This window comes from Marmota monax, unplaced genomic scaffold, assembly GCF_021218885.2.
Source record: "Marmota monax isolate L192 unplaced genomic scaffold, Marmota_monax_Labrador192_F-V1.1 WCK01_AAM20220418_F8-fsc00007, whole genome shotgun sequence".
In the NCBI taxonomy this organism is placed as follows: domain Eukaryota; kingdom Metazoa; phylum Chordata; class Mammalia; order Rodentia; family Sciuridae; genus Marmota; species Marmota monax.
In genome coordinates this window covers 5,806,730-5,823,048 of record NW_026692781.1, presented here as the reverse complement: position 1 = coordinate 5,823,048, position 16,319 = coordinate 5,806,730, and the positions used below count along the sequence as shown (strand labels likewise).

Sequence of the window (16,319 nt, the reverse complement as noted above, 5' to 3'; positions counted from 1 at the left end):
TTTTGGGGGTAAAAATAATCCCTTCAGGAAACCAGCTATATTCTGGTCTCTGGGATTTGGGTTTTGAGGCAGAATGTTTCACCCAGGGGCTGCTCACCTGTCATATGCTCTGGTCTGGGAGTGCACTCTTATTTAATATAATTATTATTTTATGCATTCTTTTGTCTATAGTTAATCTGTTTTCTTGGTCTGTTTATAATTGGATTGATAGAAGCTAAGAAATTTGGTGGCTTTGGCAATAGTCCTATTAGAAATCTATCTGCAGGTGGGTCTTTTGGACACTAAAAAAGAGACAAATACCCCCTCCATCTCATTTGGGATCCCTTAGGTGACCAGAGACTCTACAAAGATGTCAGTAACTTATCTAGGATGTGAAGTGGTCTTACAAGAAACCATCTCAGAAGAATATCCCATCTAGGAGGTACAATAAGGGAGTGGTCATCCTGTGCCTTGTGCTACCCTACACCCCTTAGTGTTTGGGGCTTTCTAAGATGCATAAAAGGGGGCTGGGGTTGTGGCTCAGTGATTGAGCACTTGCCTAGCAAGTGTGAGGCCCTGGGTTGGATCCTCAGCACTGCATAAAAATAAATAAAATAAAGGTATTAAAAAAAGATGCATAAAAAGGGATATCCAGCCCATTGATGACTCTGGGAAGGAAGACCCTGAAGCAGCACATTACCAACCCAAAACATTGCCTGAGCACTGGCTCTTGGAAGCCTCTCACAAAAGGGTCCTGAGACACTGAGATGGTATTGGGCAGAATATAACTCAACTACTTCAAGGTAAACTTCCCCAGAATTCTTGGGAATAGCTTTTGCAGGGGTTCTCATGGTGGCTCTCTTTTTTGGCAGGGTTTTCTCTTATACATTTAACATCATTAAGCTCATGGTAAATCTTTTGGCCTTTTTATAAAAAAGTGAATTCACTTTTGGTTCTGCACACCTAGTTTAATGTTTTGAGTGGCATGCCTAATTGAAAACTCTCTTGTACTTTTAAATACACTGAGCTCATGGTAAATCTTATGGATAAAAAAATTTAAGATAATTTTTAAACTGCAATTGTAATGTTAAACATGGAAAGGCTTTTAGCATTTTCTTTTTCTCTGCCTATTTTTAAAAATTTTTTTAAAAATGCTTATTTTTTAGTTTTAGGTGAACACAATATCTTTATTTTACATTTATGTGGTGCTGAGGATTGAACCCAGTGCCTCTTGCATGTTAGGCAAACGCTCTACCACTGAGCCACAACCCCAGGCCCTCTCTGCCTGCTTTAAATGTGTTGATTATTCAAGGTTGTCTGGAGTTTCAGCCAGTCCTACCTAAAATGTAAACATCTAAGAGTTAACTCCTAGACTCATTGGGGACTGAGAAGAGGAAGAAAAGGTAAAGTTCTTTTTGCTGCTGTTGTTTTAAATAAGAAGCTAGGGATATTTTATTTACCTAAAAAATTTGGTCAAAGCTTACTTAAATTTTTGCCATAAGAACTTGTTTCATTTTGTCATGAATATAATTTGGATTCACCTCTTTTTATAAACTGGTAAATTTGTTACTACATTTGTCTCATGACTAAAATGAAAGCTATAAAACTTTTATTTGTATGTATGTTTCTGTGTGTTACCTTTGAGTACATGTTATATAGCGTCTATATGATAAAATCTCCCTGTATTCAAACAGTTTTACAGATAGGTGAATGTACGTAAAAAACTATTATCCAAATGTCTTTAGTTCAAAGTTATTAGCATACATTTTTACCTGAGTTTGCTAGTCGGGTAGTGTTATATTTATCTTGGTTAGATATTAATAAATATAAAACATTTGAATCACTCTAAATAAGTTAAAGTACTGAAACACCAATTATTAGATATGTTTAAGCATTTCTTCACTGCTTAAGTTTTATAAAACAGGATAATACATATGGACCATAAATGTGTTTTCATAAGTTTTTGGTGTATGGCAAAGAAAGACTGTTTTCTTCATAGGACTTAATGAAAGTTACTAAGAGTTTAAATTCTAATTAACACATGTAATTCTTTATGCAAAGGACACACAAATAATGTGTTTTAATAATAAACTAAGAAAGAACAAAATATATTATTTTGTTGAAGAAAAAATTATTTAAGATGAGAAGGGATTTGGTGTGGCATAAAAATTTTTATCTTAGAATTAAATGACTGGTTGAACTCAGTGGTAGAGCTCTTGCCTAGCATGTGTGAGGCATTGGGGTTCGATCCTCAGCACCAATTAAAAATAAATAAATAAAATAAAGGTACTGTGTCATCTACAATTAAAATTATTTTTAAAATAAAATGACTGGATTGTTTCAGATGGAAAGAAAATGAAAAGGTGAGACTAAAGGTTTAAGCAAGTCATAGAGAACCTAAGCAGGTCAGAGGTTTATAAAGAGCAAATCTTAGAAAATGTGTGTGACCAAGTTGGAAATGTATGCTAGTAGTTTGTGCTCATTTATCATAAACCTATCTGAATAGAATTCCTTGGGATATTTTATCATATAGACACTATCATGTACTCCAAGTAACACACAGAAAATATAATTTAAAAATTATATTTTTTAAAATTTGCACATTATATGTGGATATAAAATCAGAATTCAATTTTCTACATTTAAGGCAACAAGGATTTCTTAAAATATTGACCTGTTCTTAGTAAAATTTGTAAAAGTCTGATGATTCTTGTATAATGTTATCAGTTAATGATTGTTAGCTTAAAATGCTGTATGCAGGGTTGTTTGTGTGTGTGTGAGAGAGAGAACTGCTTAAGTCTCATCAAAATTCTCAGCATGGGGTTGGGGTTGAAGCTCAGTGGTAGAGCGCTTGCCTAGCACAGGTGAGGCACTGGGTTAGATCTTCAGTGCTAAATAAAAATAAATAAAGGTATTGTGTCCATCTACAACTAAAAATAATTTTAAAAAGTGTTTTTCAGCATGGCTGTCTGAAACTGTTATCCATATTTTTTTCTCTAAAGCATATACAATCAGATTTATGGTTTGTGGTTGGTCCTAGGGATTGAGCCCAAAGGTGCTTTACCACTGAACTACACCAAAGTCTGTTTGTTTTGAGACAAGTCCTTGCTAAATTGCCCAGGATGTCCTGGAACCTGCAATCCTCCTGCCTAAGTCTCCTTAGACCTGCTGGGACTGCAGGTCTGTGCCACCATGCTGGGCTAATCAGGTACTTTACATATAGTTTTCTGATAAAATTCATTTCATAATCAAATTTTTCTTTGATTGTCTTTGATAAAACGGCATGACTGTAGAAAATTATGCTTGTTAACTATAATACAAAGTGGATTTGTTTTGCTTGTCCTCTTTTGTTTTATATTTTTCTTTTCAGACTTTTGTAGCTATTGCCTGTCAAAATCCTGTAGAAATATAATTTCTAATAAATTTGTACTGGCCCAGTGCTTTGAAATGAGGTGCATTATCTACAGAATAGATAGTTCATAATGAATTCCAGGTAAGCTAAGCCTGAGGATCACGCCTTTACTCTTTGCTGCTCCAGTGTGGCTAAGAGTCATGACGCTAACTCCAAGTCATGACGCTAACTCCCAGTCATCAACCATTTTCCCTCCTATGTGGAACCATAGGAGGGACAGGTCCATCCCAGCACGGAGGGACAATCAAAATCTAACTATAGGATGGTCAATCGGCAAACCTTTAAAGAGAACAGAAGAGGCGGAATGTGAAAGTTGTCAGAATCAAAATGAAGTTGCTTATGTATCCCTACCAAAAAGTAAATAAATCCAGAAAGTGACGAAGGAAGGTTCTTACATGTGATTATCTCATAATAACTATCATGAAAGATTCTGCAAGACCACAAGTTTGCAGAGGCCACTACAACCTTATGCAGAAAGTTATTCTATAGGTATATCTGCTCAGTAATTGTTTGACCTTGGATTGACACCATTCATGAATCACTGGGCCAGGGATTATTGTTCGGAATATCTGATATAATCCTCACTTTTGTCTGTAAAGTTTTCCTTTTTCCATGTAGTTCTTGAATAACCAGGTTATTCTCAACTACCGGCTAACCAAGCAAGGAAGAATACGCACAGTCACATGTACCACTTACTGTACTTACATTAACACTTGGAGAAAAGTAAAACCTGGCTGATCTACCATGCGGCCTGCGCATTGGTTTCATTAATGAGGTTCTTGGCATAAAAGTTAGCTAGCAGAGATCGAAATAAAACACACTCAGTTACCTTTTTCTATGACCAGGTCCCAGACAGCTCCCCTCTCTGGCTCCAACCTCGAACCACCCGTAGGGCAGCAAGGATTACTCAGGGCTAGCAGGAGAGAGAGAGCGAGCACGCCAGGGAGTAGCCTTTTATTGGGGAACAAGAAATTCAGGGGATAATTCCATCCAATGAAGGTTGAGGGGGCCCCCCCCGCACTCCAAGGTCAGGGTCAGTGATTGGGCCCCCGGGGTCAGTGGTCAGTCACACCCCCACACGGACGGGTTCTCTCATCAGGAAAGGGCCGGGAAAGTTCCGACACAGCCAGAACGCCTCAGACCCTTAACGGGAGCCGCCCAGTCACGTGTCAGAATGGCTCCCCACAGGCTGATAGTTATGGAAACTGGAAAGTGATCGCGTTTTAAATATTCTTGTAAACTGTTAATTGATCTTAAGTTACTTAGGAAAATTTTAGGAAAAATAAGAACAAGCTTCCCACTCTGTCCATATTTTCTGGAAAGTCTTGATCCACACTGACTACTAGAGTCTAACTGGCAAAAGTGAGGTCCAATATGCAGTTGGCATAACAGTCCTGAAAATAAAAAGGCCCACAAGGCCACGATGGAACCTCTGGCCTGTGTATCCTTGAATAGAATTGCCCTAGACTTGCTTTATTTATTTATTTTTTAACTGGCCCCTCAAGGTGGAGTCTATGCTATAGTAAATACTAGCTGTTGTATATGTATTAACACATCCACAGGTGGAATTAGAAGTATACAAGATTTTAAAGCTCGAAAAATCACTGAAGGGAATCCCCATTCCCTGGCACTTTAGATTGGGCCCTCTTTCCATTTTCAGATATCTTAGTTTCCCACTGGGCTGAGTTTCTTTCTATGTTCAGTCCTAGTTTATAATGTTTCTTATTCTAGGTAATTGATAACCCAGATATAATAGTGGCCTTCCACTAATGATTCTTCCTCTAACCAAGGGACTCATTCCTCAATTCAAAACTTAGACCCCATAGTACATGGTTTAACAAGAAACATTTAAAGCCATATATTCCCTGGCCCCCAAAGAAGGGGGGTGTGTGCTGGTCACACCCAGACATAAATTCCTTAAATAGTAAACTTCTCTTTCAGGAAAAGCATCCAGATTGTCCACTAACAATTCTTATAGTTTGGAACCAGTTTTTCAAGTATGGACAAAAGAAGTAGCAGCCAACTGTCTGTCAATGACATCACAAACTCAAACCCCCAGGCAGAATATAACTCACTCCTGAAAAGCACATGACCTATGAAGAAGCAAGCCACCCAAACAACAAGCAGCTTCTCCCTCTTACCCATATATACCCCTGCTACCTAGGACTGATCAGGGAGGCAGATCTGAGCTCCTGGTCACCTTGTTTGTTGATTGTGCAATAAAGTCTTTTCCTTTTGCAAAACCTGATACCATGGTGTTATCAGTGGACAGCAAGAAGCCCTAGCTTGGTAACAGTTCTTTCCTTCTCTCCATGCTGTTTAGGATTCTGATCCCCATCTTGCTGATTTCCAGAGTTCTCCCTTAATCACTCTCAAAATAGTTTTTTCTTTGTTGTCCTAATTGTTCTCTGTGGCAAGGTTGCACACCTCTATTCAGCCATCTTGGTGGCACTCACTGTGCTAATTAAACCTACTTGTCAGTAAAGTATAGGTAACTCTCAATATACTTGTGAGATACTGATTTATCCTAGATTACTTTTGTTCCCATTTAATGCCTTTGACTAAGAACTATACTTTTTAAAAACTAGACTTCTGAAATCAGATGCCAGAGTGCCAAGCTGTTGCATTGTGAGTAGCTGTCATCATTTATTTTGAACTTTCTCACTTACAGATTTTAGGTTTGAAGCATTTCAGCTTTGGAGGAGACCATAAAGATCATGCAGGTCCAAAGGTCCTCAGTCAAAGCCCACAGCTCCTCTACAGCCCATTCATACTCACCTTTGGTTTAAAACAAAACAGAAAGTAAACAAATAAAACAACACTTAAACCTGGGGGGTGAGGAAAGCACCTTTCTCCCTAGGGGTCCATTCTAAGTTTGAGAAGGTGTTCAAACCTTGCCTCCTTTCAGTTTTCTACCTAATGGTTTTATATGAATCCCTTTCAATATTCTGTGTAGACAGAATATTCCCCATGTCTCTTATTCCCAAGGATTTGTTTTCCTTTCCCTCACTTCTACCTGGAAGAGAAGAAATGGGGCGGCTCAAGCCTCACAACTTCCGGTTCCTGGCCGTTCCAGACATACATGCTTGCTCTTGACAAGTCTGAACTGTAATTGATGGAGTGCTTTCTCCTCAGAGAACAGCATAGCAACTTCATACTTCAAACCCAGGCTCAGTACAAAATTTGTTACCATGATAACTTTCTTAGCAGTTGTCTGTGTACTATCAAGAAATGGTATGGATTTCCTCAAGGATCAACAGGAGAATAAAGGCTGTGAGAGAAAAGTCTCCATCAAATATAATAACCTCAATAAGACCAAAAAATAACTAAATATTAGTTAGTCCACATCTCCCTCATTAAAATTTCCACTCAACATGTAAAGGGCTATATTTATAGATTTGGGTAATCTACTTCCTTTAGTATAGTTTTTATTAATTAAAATCTATCCAAGCTGGGATTATCTGAAACCAAAGTCTTAGTTACAATTTTACTTTCAATTGTGGTATTTTCCCATTTCAATGGTGATTCTAACCGTTAATGTTCATAAATCCACAGGAAACATCAGGCAAGAACATAAGTAAAACATGACTTGAATCTACAAATTATACATTGAATTTACCCCTTTCTAAAATTAAGACCAAGAAATACAAATGTAAAAAATACATCAGATTTAAAATAATGATATCTGTGTGTGTGTGTGTGTGTGTGTGTATGTGTGTTGCTAGGGTCTCATGCACACAAGGCAAGCTACATCCCCACCCCTAACTGCAGTTCAGAAGCCTATGGAGTTCTGTATCACAGGGAGCCACATCAAATAACAGGCATAAGTACTTTGAGAAAGAAAGGCACATGAAACAATTCCCATTCAAGAGATGGACACGGACAGATAGAATATGACATCCACAAGAGACACACTGAATAGAAAAAGCAGTTCACAGAATACAAACACAAAATTCACATAAAAATAAGTTTTCATAGTATCTTATGTAGCCTCTTATAAAATTGAAGCCAAATACTTTTAAAATTAGGACATATTTTCCCAACCATAAGCATAAATGAAGAGTTAGCTCTAGATACTTGCCTTGTGAACTGGATGACATTAAGCTGAGGACCAGATGTTTTCCATCTGTGTTTTAGATTATGTTAAATACAAAATCATTAGAAAACACCTAGATGATGGAGCAGTTTAACATATTTAAAGAATCAGATGATATGAAGATTACCTTAGACTTTAGAAAATTTTAATGTATTTTTTATGTCAGAATTTTAACTAGTAAAGTTTTACTGTAAAATAAATTTTTATTTTATAATATGCAAACTCAACCTTCATAACCCAGAAACAACTTTCTGAAGGGTAAAAACTGCAGATTTCCCATATGATATCAAACTTAACAAAAGACTTATTTTCCTTGGGTTGAATGTTGGTATTAGGTAGACAACAAAAAATATTAGTTAATGTAGTTTATTACGTATTGTGTAGAAACTACTGCAGTTCATGTGCATGGGCTGAATTATGAATCGTCAATGAAAATAATGCTTTATATAATCACTAAAGATATGGAAGGAAAAGTCTAGAAAGAGAAGTAATTAAAATATCAGCATGGAATTATACTATATCAATCATAAATGTGCAAATTGGTAATAGGTTGTAATAGTAAAACAACTATGAGACAAACCAAAAAAGTTGTCATGGTCCATAGCTATGTGACTTATCTTTGTTGAACAAATATCATTTTATAATAGGGACATTATATAAATTATTTTACAAAGTCTAAATTGACTTGAAAGATTGTTGTCTCTGCTAACATCAGATTCTTTAAGAAAAATCAAGGGAGAAGCAATTCACATCAAGATCTTTATGAAAAGGGAATCTGAACAACACTAGAGAAGAATTTGCTGTTTAAATTACATATATTGAATGCTACCTTAATCAGGTCATGGTTATAGTGACCTAGTAATGAAAACATGTCCTTTTGCTGTACTAATCTAAACACACACATATATATGTATATGTATATATACACACACAAATATATAAAATATATATGGTTTTTGGATGCTGGCAAATCCCAATTAAAAAACTTTATTTTGTATATGTGTATTTGTGTACACACACCCAACATACACATCATATATATCATTACCAACATGCAACTATCTGGATGTTTTCCTACTTTATCAAACTATGATGGGCATGTAGACTTTAAAAACTGCCCTAGTTCTTATGTTTTTTCTCTTTTTTCCTTTTTTCTCATATTCCTTTAAAATTCTCCTCTACTTGTTACTTGGGAGCTGAGGTAGGAGCTGAGGTTCAAGGGCACCTTTGGCAACTGAGCAAGACACTGTATCACACTAAAAAAGGACTGGGGATGTAGCTTAGTGGTAGAGTACCCTTGGGTTCAATTCCCAGTAATGGAGGGGGGGTCATTTAAGCTGGAGGAAGGTAATGATATTTAATTAGGAATTAAACTATAGTTACATTTACTTAAGGTATGAATTTAATTCCTTAATACAAACCATTTCTTAAGGAAACACTGTCAACTTTGCCATTATGTAATGTGATGAGCTAAAGCAAGTTAAAGAGATTTGCAATTTTAGAACCTATATAACTCGGTAGGTATTTTCGTGAATTTGAAGTCTTAGCTACTTCTGTTGTAACATTCTGTGAAACTCTCACAACAGAACCAAAATAAATGAAAAATGCTGCTGCTTTAAAATGATGATTTAAAAACCTATAGTATTTCAAAACAGTGCAATCTGGGGTCGAAACTGCTTTTTCTATAAATGTCATTGTTTGAAATAGGTATCTGCAAGAATCATGCTTCAGCAAGATTAATATTTTAATTGACATGTCTTGTTTAACTTAAGGCAAACAAACAATATAAGCCACATAGTTATAGATTTAAACTCTAGGGGTTGGGGATGTAGCTTGGTGCTTACCTAGCATGCTCCTGGCTCTGGGTTTGACCTTCAGCATCTCAAAAAAGATTTAAACTCTAGAAAAATCTAGAAAAGATTAACATAGAGGTGAATAACAGATATATTTTCCTTAACATAATTTACTTTCATCCATTACCAGAACTATTAAATATTAGTGGTTAGCGAAAGGTATATTTACATAATTTTCCCTTGAGAAAAGCAAAAAACTCTGTTAAGCTCATAAATACACCATTCCAAATTAGCTAATTTGCTGGTAACTCAATTTCTGTTTCCATGTTGTTGATCAAAAGATTTCATTGGTTCACGAGTATAAAGTTTAAAATAATATATCACTACTTTTAAATTTTTCTAAAATATGGCATTCTATATTTGGCATGCTACCAAAACAGTTGCTTTTAAAGATCTAAAAAGTCTAGTGACATTAGGCAATCATTAGCATATTCAATTAATTTTTAACACTTAATTGAATTGTGTGCTATCTTTATGTAAAGCCTTGAATAAAGTTGGTGAATTAAACTTGGTTTTTGGATGCTGGCAAACCCCAATTTTAAAAATTTAGTTAATTTAGTTATATTAATAGTAGCTTGCTACCAAAATTCTCATTTAAATTTCATTAAATTTTTCTGCTCCAATGATACTTATGCATGTTATGTATAGTATTAATTCTTGCATACTGGTATGTTTAAAAATATTTTTCATGCCTTAAATTGTACTCTGGTTGCAGTTTTCTGAAAAAGTATACAGCAGCAGTTCAAATTTTAACAGCTTGTAAACTAATACATTTCAAACTTGCATTTGAGCAGTTAATAGCTTATTTTCAGTATCAACATGAAATTCCTTCCTATGCTTGGATAGTAATATCACATTATTATGGCTTCTTGATGTCCACTTGGAAAATGGCATAAATAATTTTTTTCTGAAGTAACTAGAGCTAGATTTGCAGTGGTAAATGAGCAACATGTTTTCAGCTATATCAAGTTAAAGACGAATTTTACTGTAGTTAAAAATATTTGTAGGTTCTATTAAGCTCAACCATAAGAAAAAAAGTTATTGCCATAAATGACTTTGTTTTGCTTTAAAATTGTATGTGCCTTATTTTTGGTAAATTCCATACCTTTTACCTTGTCCTTTAAACAAACACATGGTTATAAGAAAACTATCTTCAATACCTCATCGGTTTAGATTTTAAATTCCACACTTTATAGCTATTTTCACTGAATTTTATTTTCAACACTTCATCCCTTTGAATACTATATAAATCATACCCGTCAGTAATAGCCATTAGACTCATTTCAAAATTGCTGTTTTTCTTTTCTACCAAAGGCATTCTCTCATATGTGATAATCACTTAAAATTTCCTGAGTTCAAAGCCCTTGGTCTTTTCACTCTCTCACAAGGATTCCTTTCCCCATCACCTGCCAAGAAACCTTTTCTGATTCTGAAGTTGATCTTAGGGCATGTTTCAGCTGTGAGAATTTCTGTAACTTCATGGAATGGAAGTTTCTGTAACTCCTCACATTGAGTTGTACAAGTAAATGTATATTCTCCATCTAAATCAAGATTAGATTAACTAGAATAGGTCTAGATGAAGAATACACATTTACATGTATATTACTATTACTGTTCGGCAACTTTATCATTATTGCTTGCAAAACTGCCACACCCTTGAAAATTGAGCCTAAATTGCCTTTCCTAGATAAAGAACCAGAACCACTCACATTCCTATGTCATTAAATAGTTCCAAAATCTAAAATGAAAGTAAATGGCTCCAAGGCATACTTCCACAAAGAATCTAATATTCATTTGTTATCTTGTCCATTATATAGTAAAATTCTATTTCTTAGGAGTATAAAAGTAATTTTCATCTCAATTATGTTCATGTTGGAATATTATTTAATGCAAGTCTTAAGACCAACCCTGTTAACTTTTAAGCATTTACTCTTTGATTTCAAACAAAATACAAAGGTAGCAGTAATTTGTAAGTTATGAAATATTATCCATTTACATACACCTCTATTATGAAAAGATTATCCATTGAAATTTGTCATTTATGATGTTAATATTTTAAAAAATTTTAAGCCATTTCCTTTCTGTTTTATCTCTTTTTGCTAATTCTAAATCAAAAGGTTTAACTGCTCATTAAGATTCAAGTTTCAGGCTTAAAAATTCAAATATTAGCAAACACCAATAAGTTAGTTGAGACACTTGAAAAACACACTGTAAACTTTAAAATTTCAAATTTTAGAGAAAGATGAGAAGTTGAGATAAAAAATATCCTGTTTCCACATTTCCAAGCTGTAAGGTCCTCCCTGAGAATAATCTTAGTCTACTCTGATGATTAAAAAACAAAATAAAATCCCAAGATACAAAATGGAATTAAATGTCCTGGTCTAACCAGATATTTCTAGTTAGTTACTTTGATACAAGACTTGTTAATATTTCCATAGCAAAAAAATTAAGAAGCAAGCAAGACAGTAGTTGTAAATGTTGACTGGGCTGAAATATGGAAGTGACATCTGGGAATGGTTATATTTCTGGTTCTCTTCCAGGCAAGGAACAATCATAACTAGGGTCCCCAGTTTCTCTGTTCCCTTTAACTCCAAATCTCACCCTGTGAACAGATTCTTACATCTATCTATTCTTACAACCTGTCTCCCTGACCCAAGTACAACCAAACTCCAGGGAGATACAGCACCTGTTTGTGACCTGTCCTGAGAGTACCAACAAATGGAAAGCCTCAGGGAATTCGCCACTTAAAAAAAGAATGGTTATTGTTATTTGCACAGGTTTCTGCAAACACAACCCGACAGTGAAGTCCTAAAGCCGCAGGAGAAACTCAAACTGACGGGAGAATCTTACCCTAGCCTCTACTACAAATCTGACCTTGCCCTACTTCTATCCATGCACCCAATGCTTGCCCATGACTTCGCAAACCAAAGAAGCCGCCGACACATGCAGCACACTGGAGCCATCAAATTCCCAGTGAAACCTGACCGCTTTGTAAAGCCTCCCGGAAGAAGAAAAGATCAAATGAGATCTACTCTGCGGGGTCTTCCTAAGGTGACCCTAACGTATTTATTTTCACGCTGCAACTGCTGGTCGCTTTACAGAGACATACCATGCTGTAGCTCTGCGTGTAGCTGAGGACAAAGAAAACATTTTATTAATGTTATAATTATTATAATTACTCTTTAACAAAGCTATTAAATAACCTGTACAAAGCCCGAAGGGTCCTAGCGAAAACCCGAGCAATATTTAAAATCTCCCAAGGTCCTTTCGCTTTCATTCAGCAGCGTTTCCTATATACAAGGCCAGCTCTGGGTGATACCTCCCAACTGTAGGTCTCCCAGATGGTGGAAGTGATTCAGAGTTTACAACCACTCCTAGGGTAACTCAACATCCCAACCATGACCCTACAAGTCCCAGATCCCAACCGTCCCTCTGTTCTAGGGCTAAGGAAAGTGAGAGCCAGGCTCTACTTTGGGAGGCGGACAACTGAAGTTCATCTACTAAGTCTCTTGCGCCTGCTGCCCACAGACCCCGGGACCTCCGCAAGAGGTACTGGGAAGGGGGTCTGAGGCGGGAGTGACCTCGGCCCAGGATGGGCTCACAGGTCCCGCGGGTTCTCCCGCTTAACCCCGGTCTCAGCAACTTTGAGCTTCTTATTTTGGTGCGTTTTGACGTGCTTGGCAAGGTGGTCGCTCCGCATGAAGCGCTTGCCACACTCGGGACAGGCGAAGCGCTTCTCGCCGGTGTGAGTCCGCAGGTGCCGCTGCAACTCGTCTGAGCGCGTAAAGCTCTTGCCGCAAAAGAGCCAGTTGCACACGAAGGGCCGCTCACCCGTGTGCCAACGCAGATGTGCTTTCAGGTGCGACGTCTTCCCGTACACCTTGCCGCAGCCCGGCACGTGGCACACGTGTTGCTTCTTTTTGCCCGGCTCCGCCTCAGGGGCGCCGCCCGCCGCCTGGCAGTTGGGGCAACGGCAGCGGCGGCACCTCCTGGCCGTGGCCGCCAGGGGGGCCTTGGTCTGCAACAACGCGGCGATCTGGCTCTGGTACTGCGCAAAGTCCGACGGGCCTAACACCAGGCCCCGTTGCAAGGCGGCGGCCGCGGCAGCGGCAGCGGCAGCAGAGGAAGGGAAGCGCGGAGCATGGGGGGGCCCGGCACAGGCGCTGGAGAGGCCGCCCCCTGGAACCGCGGAGGCCCCTGGCCCAGCGCCTGACTGAGGAATGCTCCACCACGGGAGGTCGTCGGGGGCCGGGTTGGGGGACAACTGGCGGCAGGTGGGCGGCGGAGGCGGCGGCGGGGGTAGGAGGTTGGAGTACCCCGGCGGTAGGGCAGCCTGCGTAGCGTAGGGCACGTAGGCCGGTGCACAGCTGGCAGGCAGACCTGCCATGCTCGAGGGCAGCATCTTGACCGGCGAGAACTCGTAGGGATACGAGGGGTCAGCTGGGGGTGTGAGTGGTAGCTCGTGTGCAGCCCCAAAAGAAGGCTGCAGGTGCGTTTTCTGTGGCGTCAGCCCCAGGCTGGGATGCGGGGGAGGCAGCGCGCCCGGTGAGTGCGCCGGCATGTCCGCGGTCCAGGGGTGGAAGAGCCTGGAGGGTGAGCCCAGCGCTGGGTCGTAGGGCACCTGCAGGAAGTCCGGGGCCGCTGCCGTGCCTGGCTGGCCGATCCGGCTACAGGTGGCGGCCAGCAGCGCCAGGGGCGAGTGCTTGCCCAGGTCCGGGGAGGCGCTGGGGGTGCGGTCCTGCATGGGCGGCGGCGGCGGGGGAGGGCAGAGAAGAGACAAAAGGTTAGCGCTCCTAGCGCTGGACTCTGGGCCGGCCCGCCACCCCCACCTCGGCTATTATACCTCCGCCCCTCCTCCGCCCGGCCGACCCTCCCCCGTACCTTACACGCACACCCACCGGTCTCGGGAAACTTTTAGTGCCTGCGTTACCTGAACGCGGGGCGCGCGAGTGCTTCCTGCTAAACTACTTGGTGCAAAGAGACGCCATCCAGCCTTTAAGGAAGGCTCAAATAAGGAGGCGGAGGGATCCGACGGGCGGCTCCCGGGTCCTGGGTCAGTAAGAGTCTGGGAACACCCACAGTCCCGCGGCCCATCCTCCTGCTCTCGCATCTTTTGAGCTTTCTTTTTGGCGCTACCCTGGCGCTCCTCCTCTGCCCGCCCCAGGCTGAAATCAGCAGGAGGGCTCAGCAGGAGGGCTCAGCAGGGTGAACTGAGGCCCAGTTCTCTGTCACTCGCGCACCTCCGGACCCCTAGATTCACGTGCCTCCCCCCCGCCCCCAGCCACATTCTTGACACCAGGTTAGGTGTGAAGTTGATGTGGGCACCTCTAGGTCTGACTCCAGATGCACCCGCCGATGGGACTCCCTTTGAGATTCAGGGTGCACAGAATATCCAGAAAGGTGGGCAAGGCACTTCCCACCTGTTCCCGCCCTCTCCCGGCCCGTCCCTGACCTGGAGGAAGGCCTGCAGGGAGTCGTTCCGGAGGACAGCCACGGCGGCCATGGCTACAGCTTGGAGGCCGCTCGCTGTGGAGCGGGGCGCCACCGCCGAGGCATGGACACCCGAAGGCGAGGACGAACGGCAGCCCAGCGTGCCTCCCCGGCGTCCGCTTTGCGTGCCGGGGCCCTCCCCGCCCGCGCCAGCTCGCTCGCCCCGCGCGCGGTCTGAGCGCTTCAGGATCACCTCCAAGAATTTGATAAGGACTTTGCTGGGCCGCCAGCCAGTCAGAGGGAAGATTTATGGCTTTGAAGTTTGCCGCTACCCAATCATCAAAGAATAGCGGCTCTTTCAGAAGCGAAAGCAAATCCTTTGAATCCACAAAGCTCCTATGGTGTGTTTGTTGGTCTGGATAAAAGAACTGATTATTAGGGGGGATGGGAAGGGAGGAGATAAAGGCGGGACAATTAATGAAGTAATCACTATGTGGGAAATGTATATACACAAATAATTGGATTTTCCTGATCAAAGGGGGCCTTGCCGCCTGGAGACTCGCGCTTGGGTTGCTCTAGACACTCGATCACCCCGCCCCCCACTTGCAATTAAAGATTTTCACCGAGGCAGCGCCCAAAGTGACAAAGTGTCTTTGTTATCTCTAGAAAAATCTGCCTTCAACTTTCAGGCGCGGGACTCTGAGACCGGGATGAAGATAACTCTTCCTGGTAATTACCCCGAACCGGCACAACACACTCACCTGCCCGCGCCTGCCGCGGACCGGAGCGAACTCCCGGGGCAGGGCGTGGGACCGACCGCACTCGGTCGGCCGCGTGTCCCCGCGACCGCCGCAGGCAGGGCCGTGACCCGGGGCGGGGCCAGGCAGCTGCCGAGGGCGGCAGTGGGTGGCGCGCACGCTCCAGGGCCGCCAGCCAGACTTGCTCTCTCATGACGTTACTGCTGGCGACCTGGAAGTTTTCCTCAGGCCACAACTTTTGCAAAGAGTGAGTTTGGGAAAAAAAATCCGCGCCGCGCTTTACTAGCAGAGCTGGGTTTGGAAGGACTCCAGACCAACTCCGCTTTACCACCCCGCTCTCTCCAGGCAGGCTGCCCTGTATGCTGAGGAGGGCCGGGCAGGCATCGGACCGTTATTAGGCCCCACCGTGAGTCCCCAGCAATGCTAGCAATTTCTCCCCGTGCTTCTCCAAGAGAGTGCACGTTGTCGAAAGCTGGACAGACTAAGGAGATCAAGTACTCGGAAAAAGGCACAGCCAAGAAAACCTTTTTGTTGTGGTGGTGGTGGTTCAAAAAATCACAAATCATACAAGGGACACCCCTGGAGGGGAAAGAAAAGTCAATACAAACTCTTGTTCCTACCATTTGTGGGGAAAAAAAGAAAGTTTTCCAGGGGCGGGGCGTGCTTCTCCCTGGTGCAGAGAAGCGCTCTTTGGGACATCTCCCCCGCCCCAACGTTTCTACCTACCGAGGTCCAGCAAGGGAGGTACAATTGGCGGGCTGTCTGCCTCCCTTGGGGCGCAGGGTGCATCT

General features: G+C 41.5%; 1 protein-coding gene and 1 non-coding gene across 3 annotated transcripts; both read right to left on the bottom strand.

Moving 5' to 3' along the window:
* Positions 1 to 1,179: 1,179 nt before the first annotated feature.
* Trnav-aac (transfer RNA valine (anticodon AAC)) lies at positions 1,180 to 1,252 on the bottom strand. Its single transcript has one exon. It is a non-coding gene; the product is annotated as a tRNA-Val (tRNA).
* Positions 1,253 to 6,802: 5,550 nt separating this feature from the next.
* On the bottom strand, positions 6,803 to 15,643 carry Sp5 (Sp5 transcription factor). 2 transcript variants are annotated; one of them, XM_046447622.2, is made up of 3 exons: positions 15,532 to 15,643; positions 14,793 to 15,185; positions 6,803 to 14,078 (listed from the first exon to the last, which is right to left on the bottom strand). In XM_046447622.2, exons 2-3 carry the CDS (start codon positions 14,841 to 14,843, stop codon positions 12,939 to 12,941), a joined length of 1,191 nt encoding a protein of 396 aa, XP_046303578.1. In that variant the 5' UTR covers positions 14,844 to 15,185; positions 15,532 to 15,643; the 3' UTR covers positions 6,803 to 12,938. The 2 variants fall into 2 exon arrangements, with proteins under 2 accessions (XP_046303578.1, XP_046303577.1); XM_046447621.2 differs by lacking the exons at positions 14,793 to 15,185; positions 15,532 to 15,643 and adding an exon at positions 14,271 to 14,753.
* Between the last annotated feature and the right edge of the window lie 676 nt (positions 15,644 to 16,319).

What these genes read in the sequence shown, in the direction of transcription:
- Sp5 (XM_046447621.2), bottom strand. Translation starts at nt 14,450, where the DNA reads ATGCGAGAGCAGGAGGATGGGCCGCGGGACTGTGGGTGTTCCCAGACT. An exon ending in CTCGCGCGCCCCGCGTTCAG is followed by an intron (nt 14,079 to 14,270) that starts GTAACGCAGGCA and finishes CCGCCCATGCAG; the next exon opens with GACCGCACCCCCAGCGCCTC.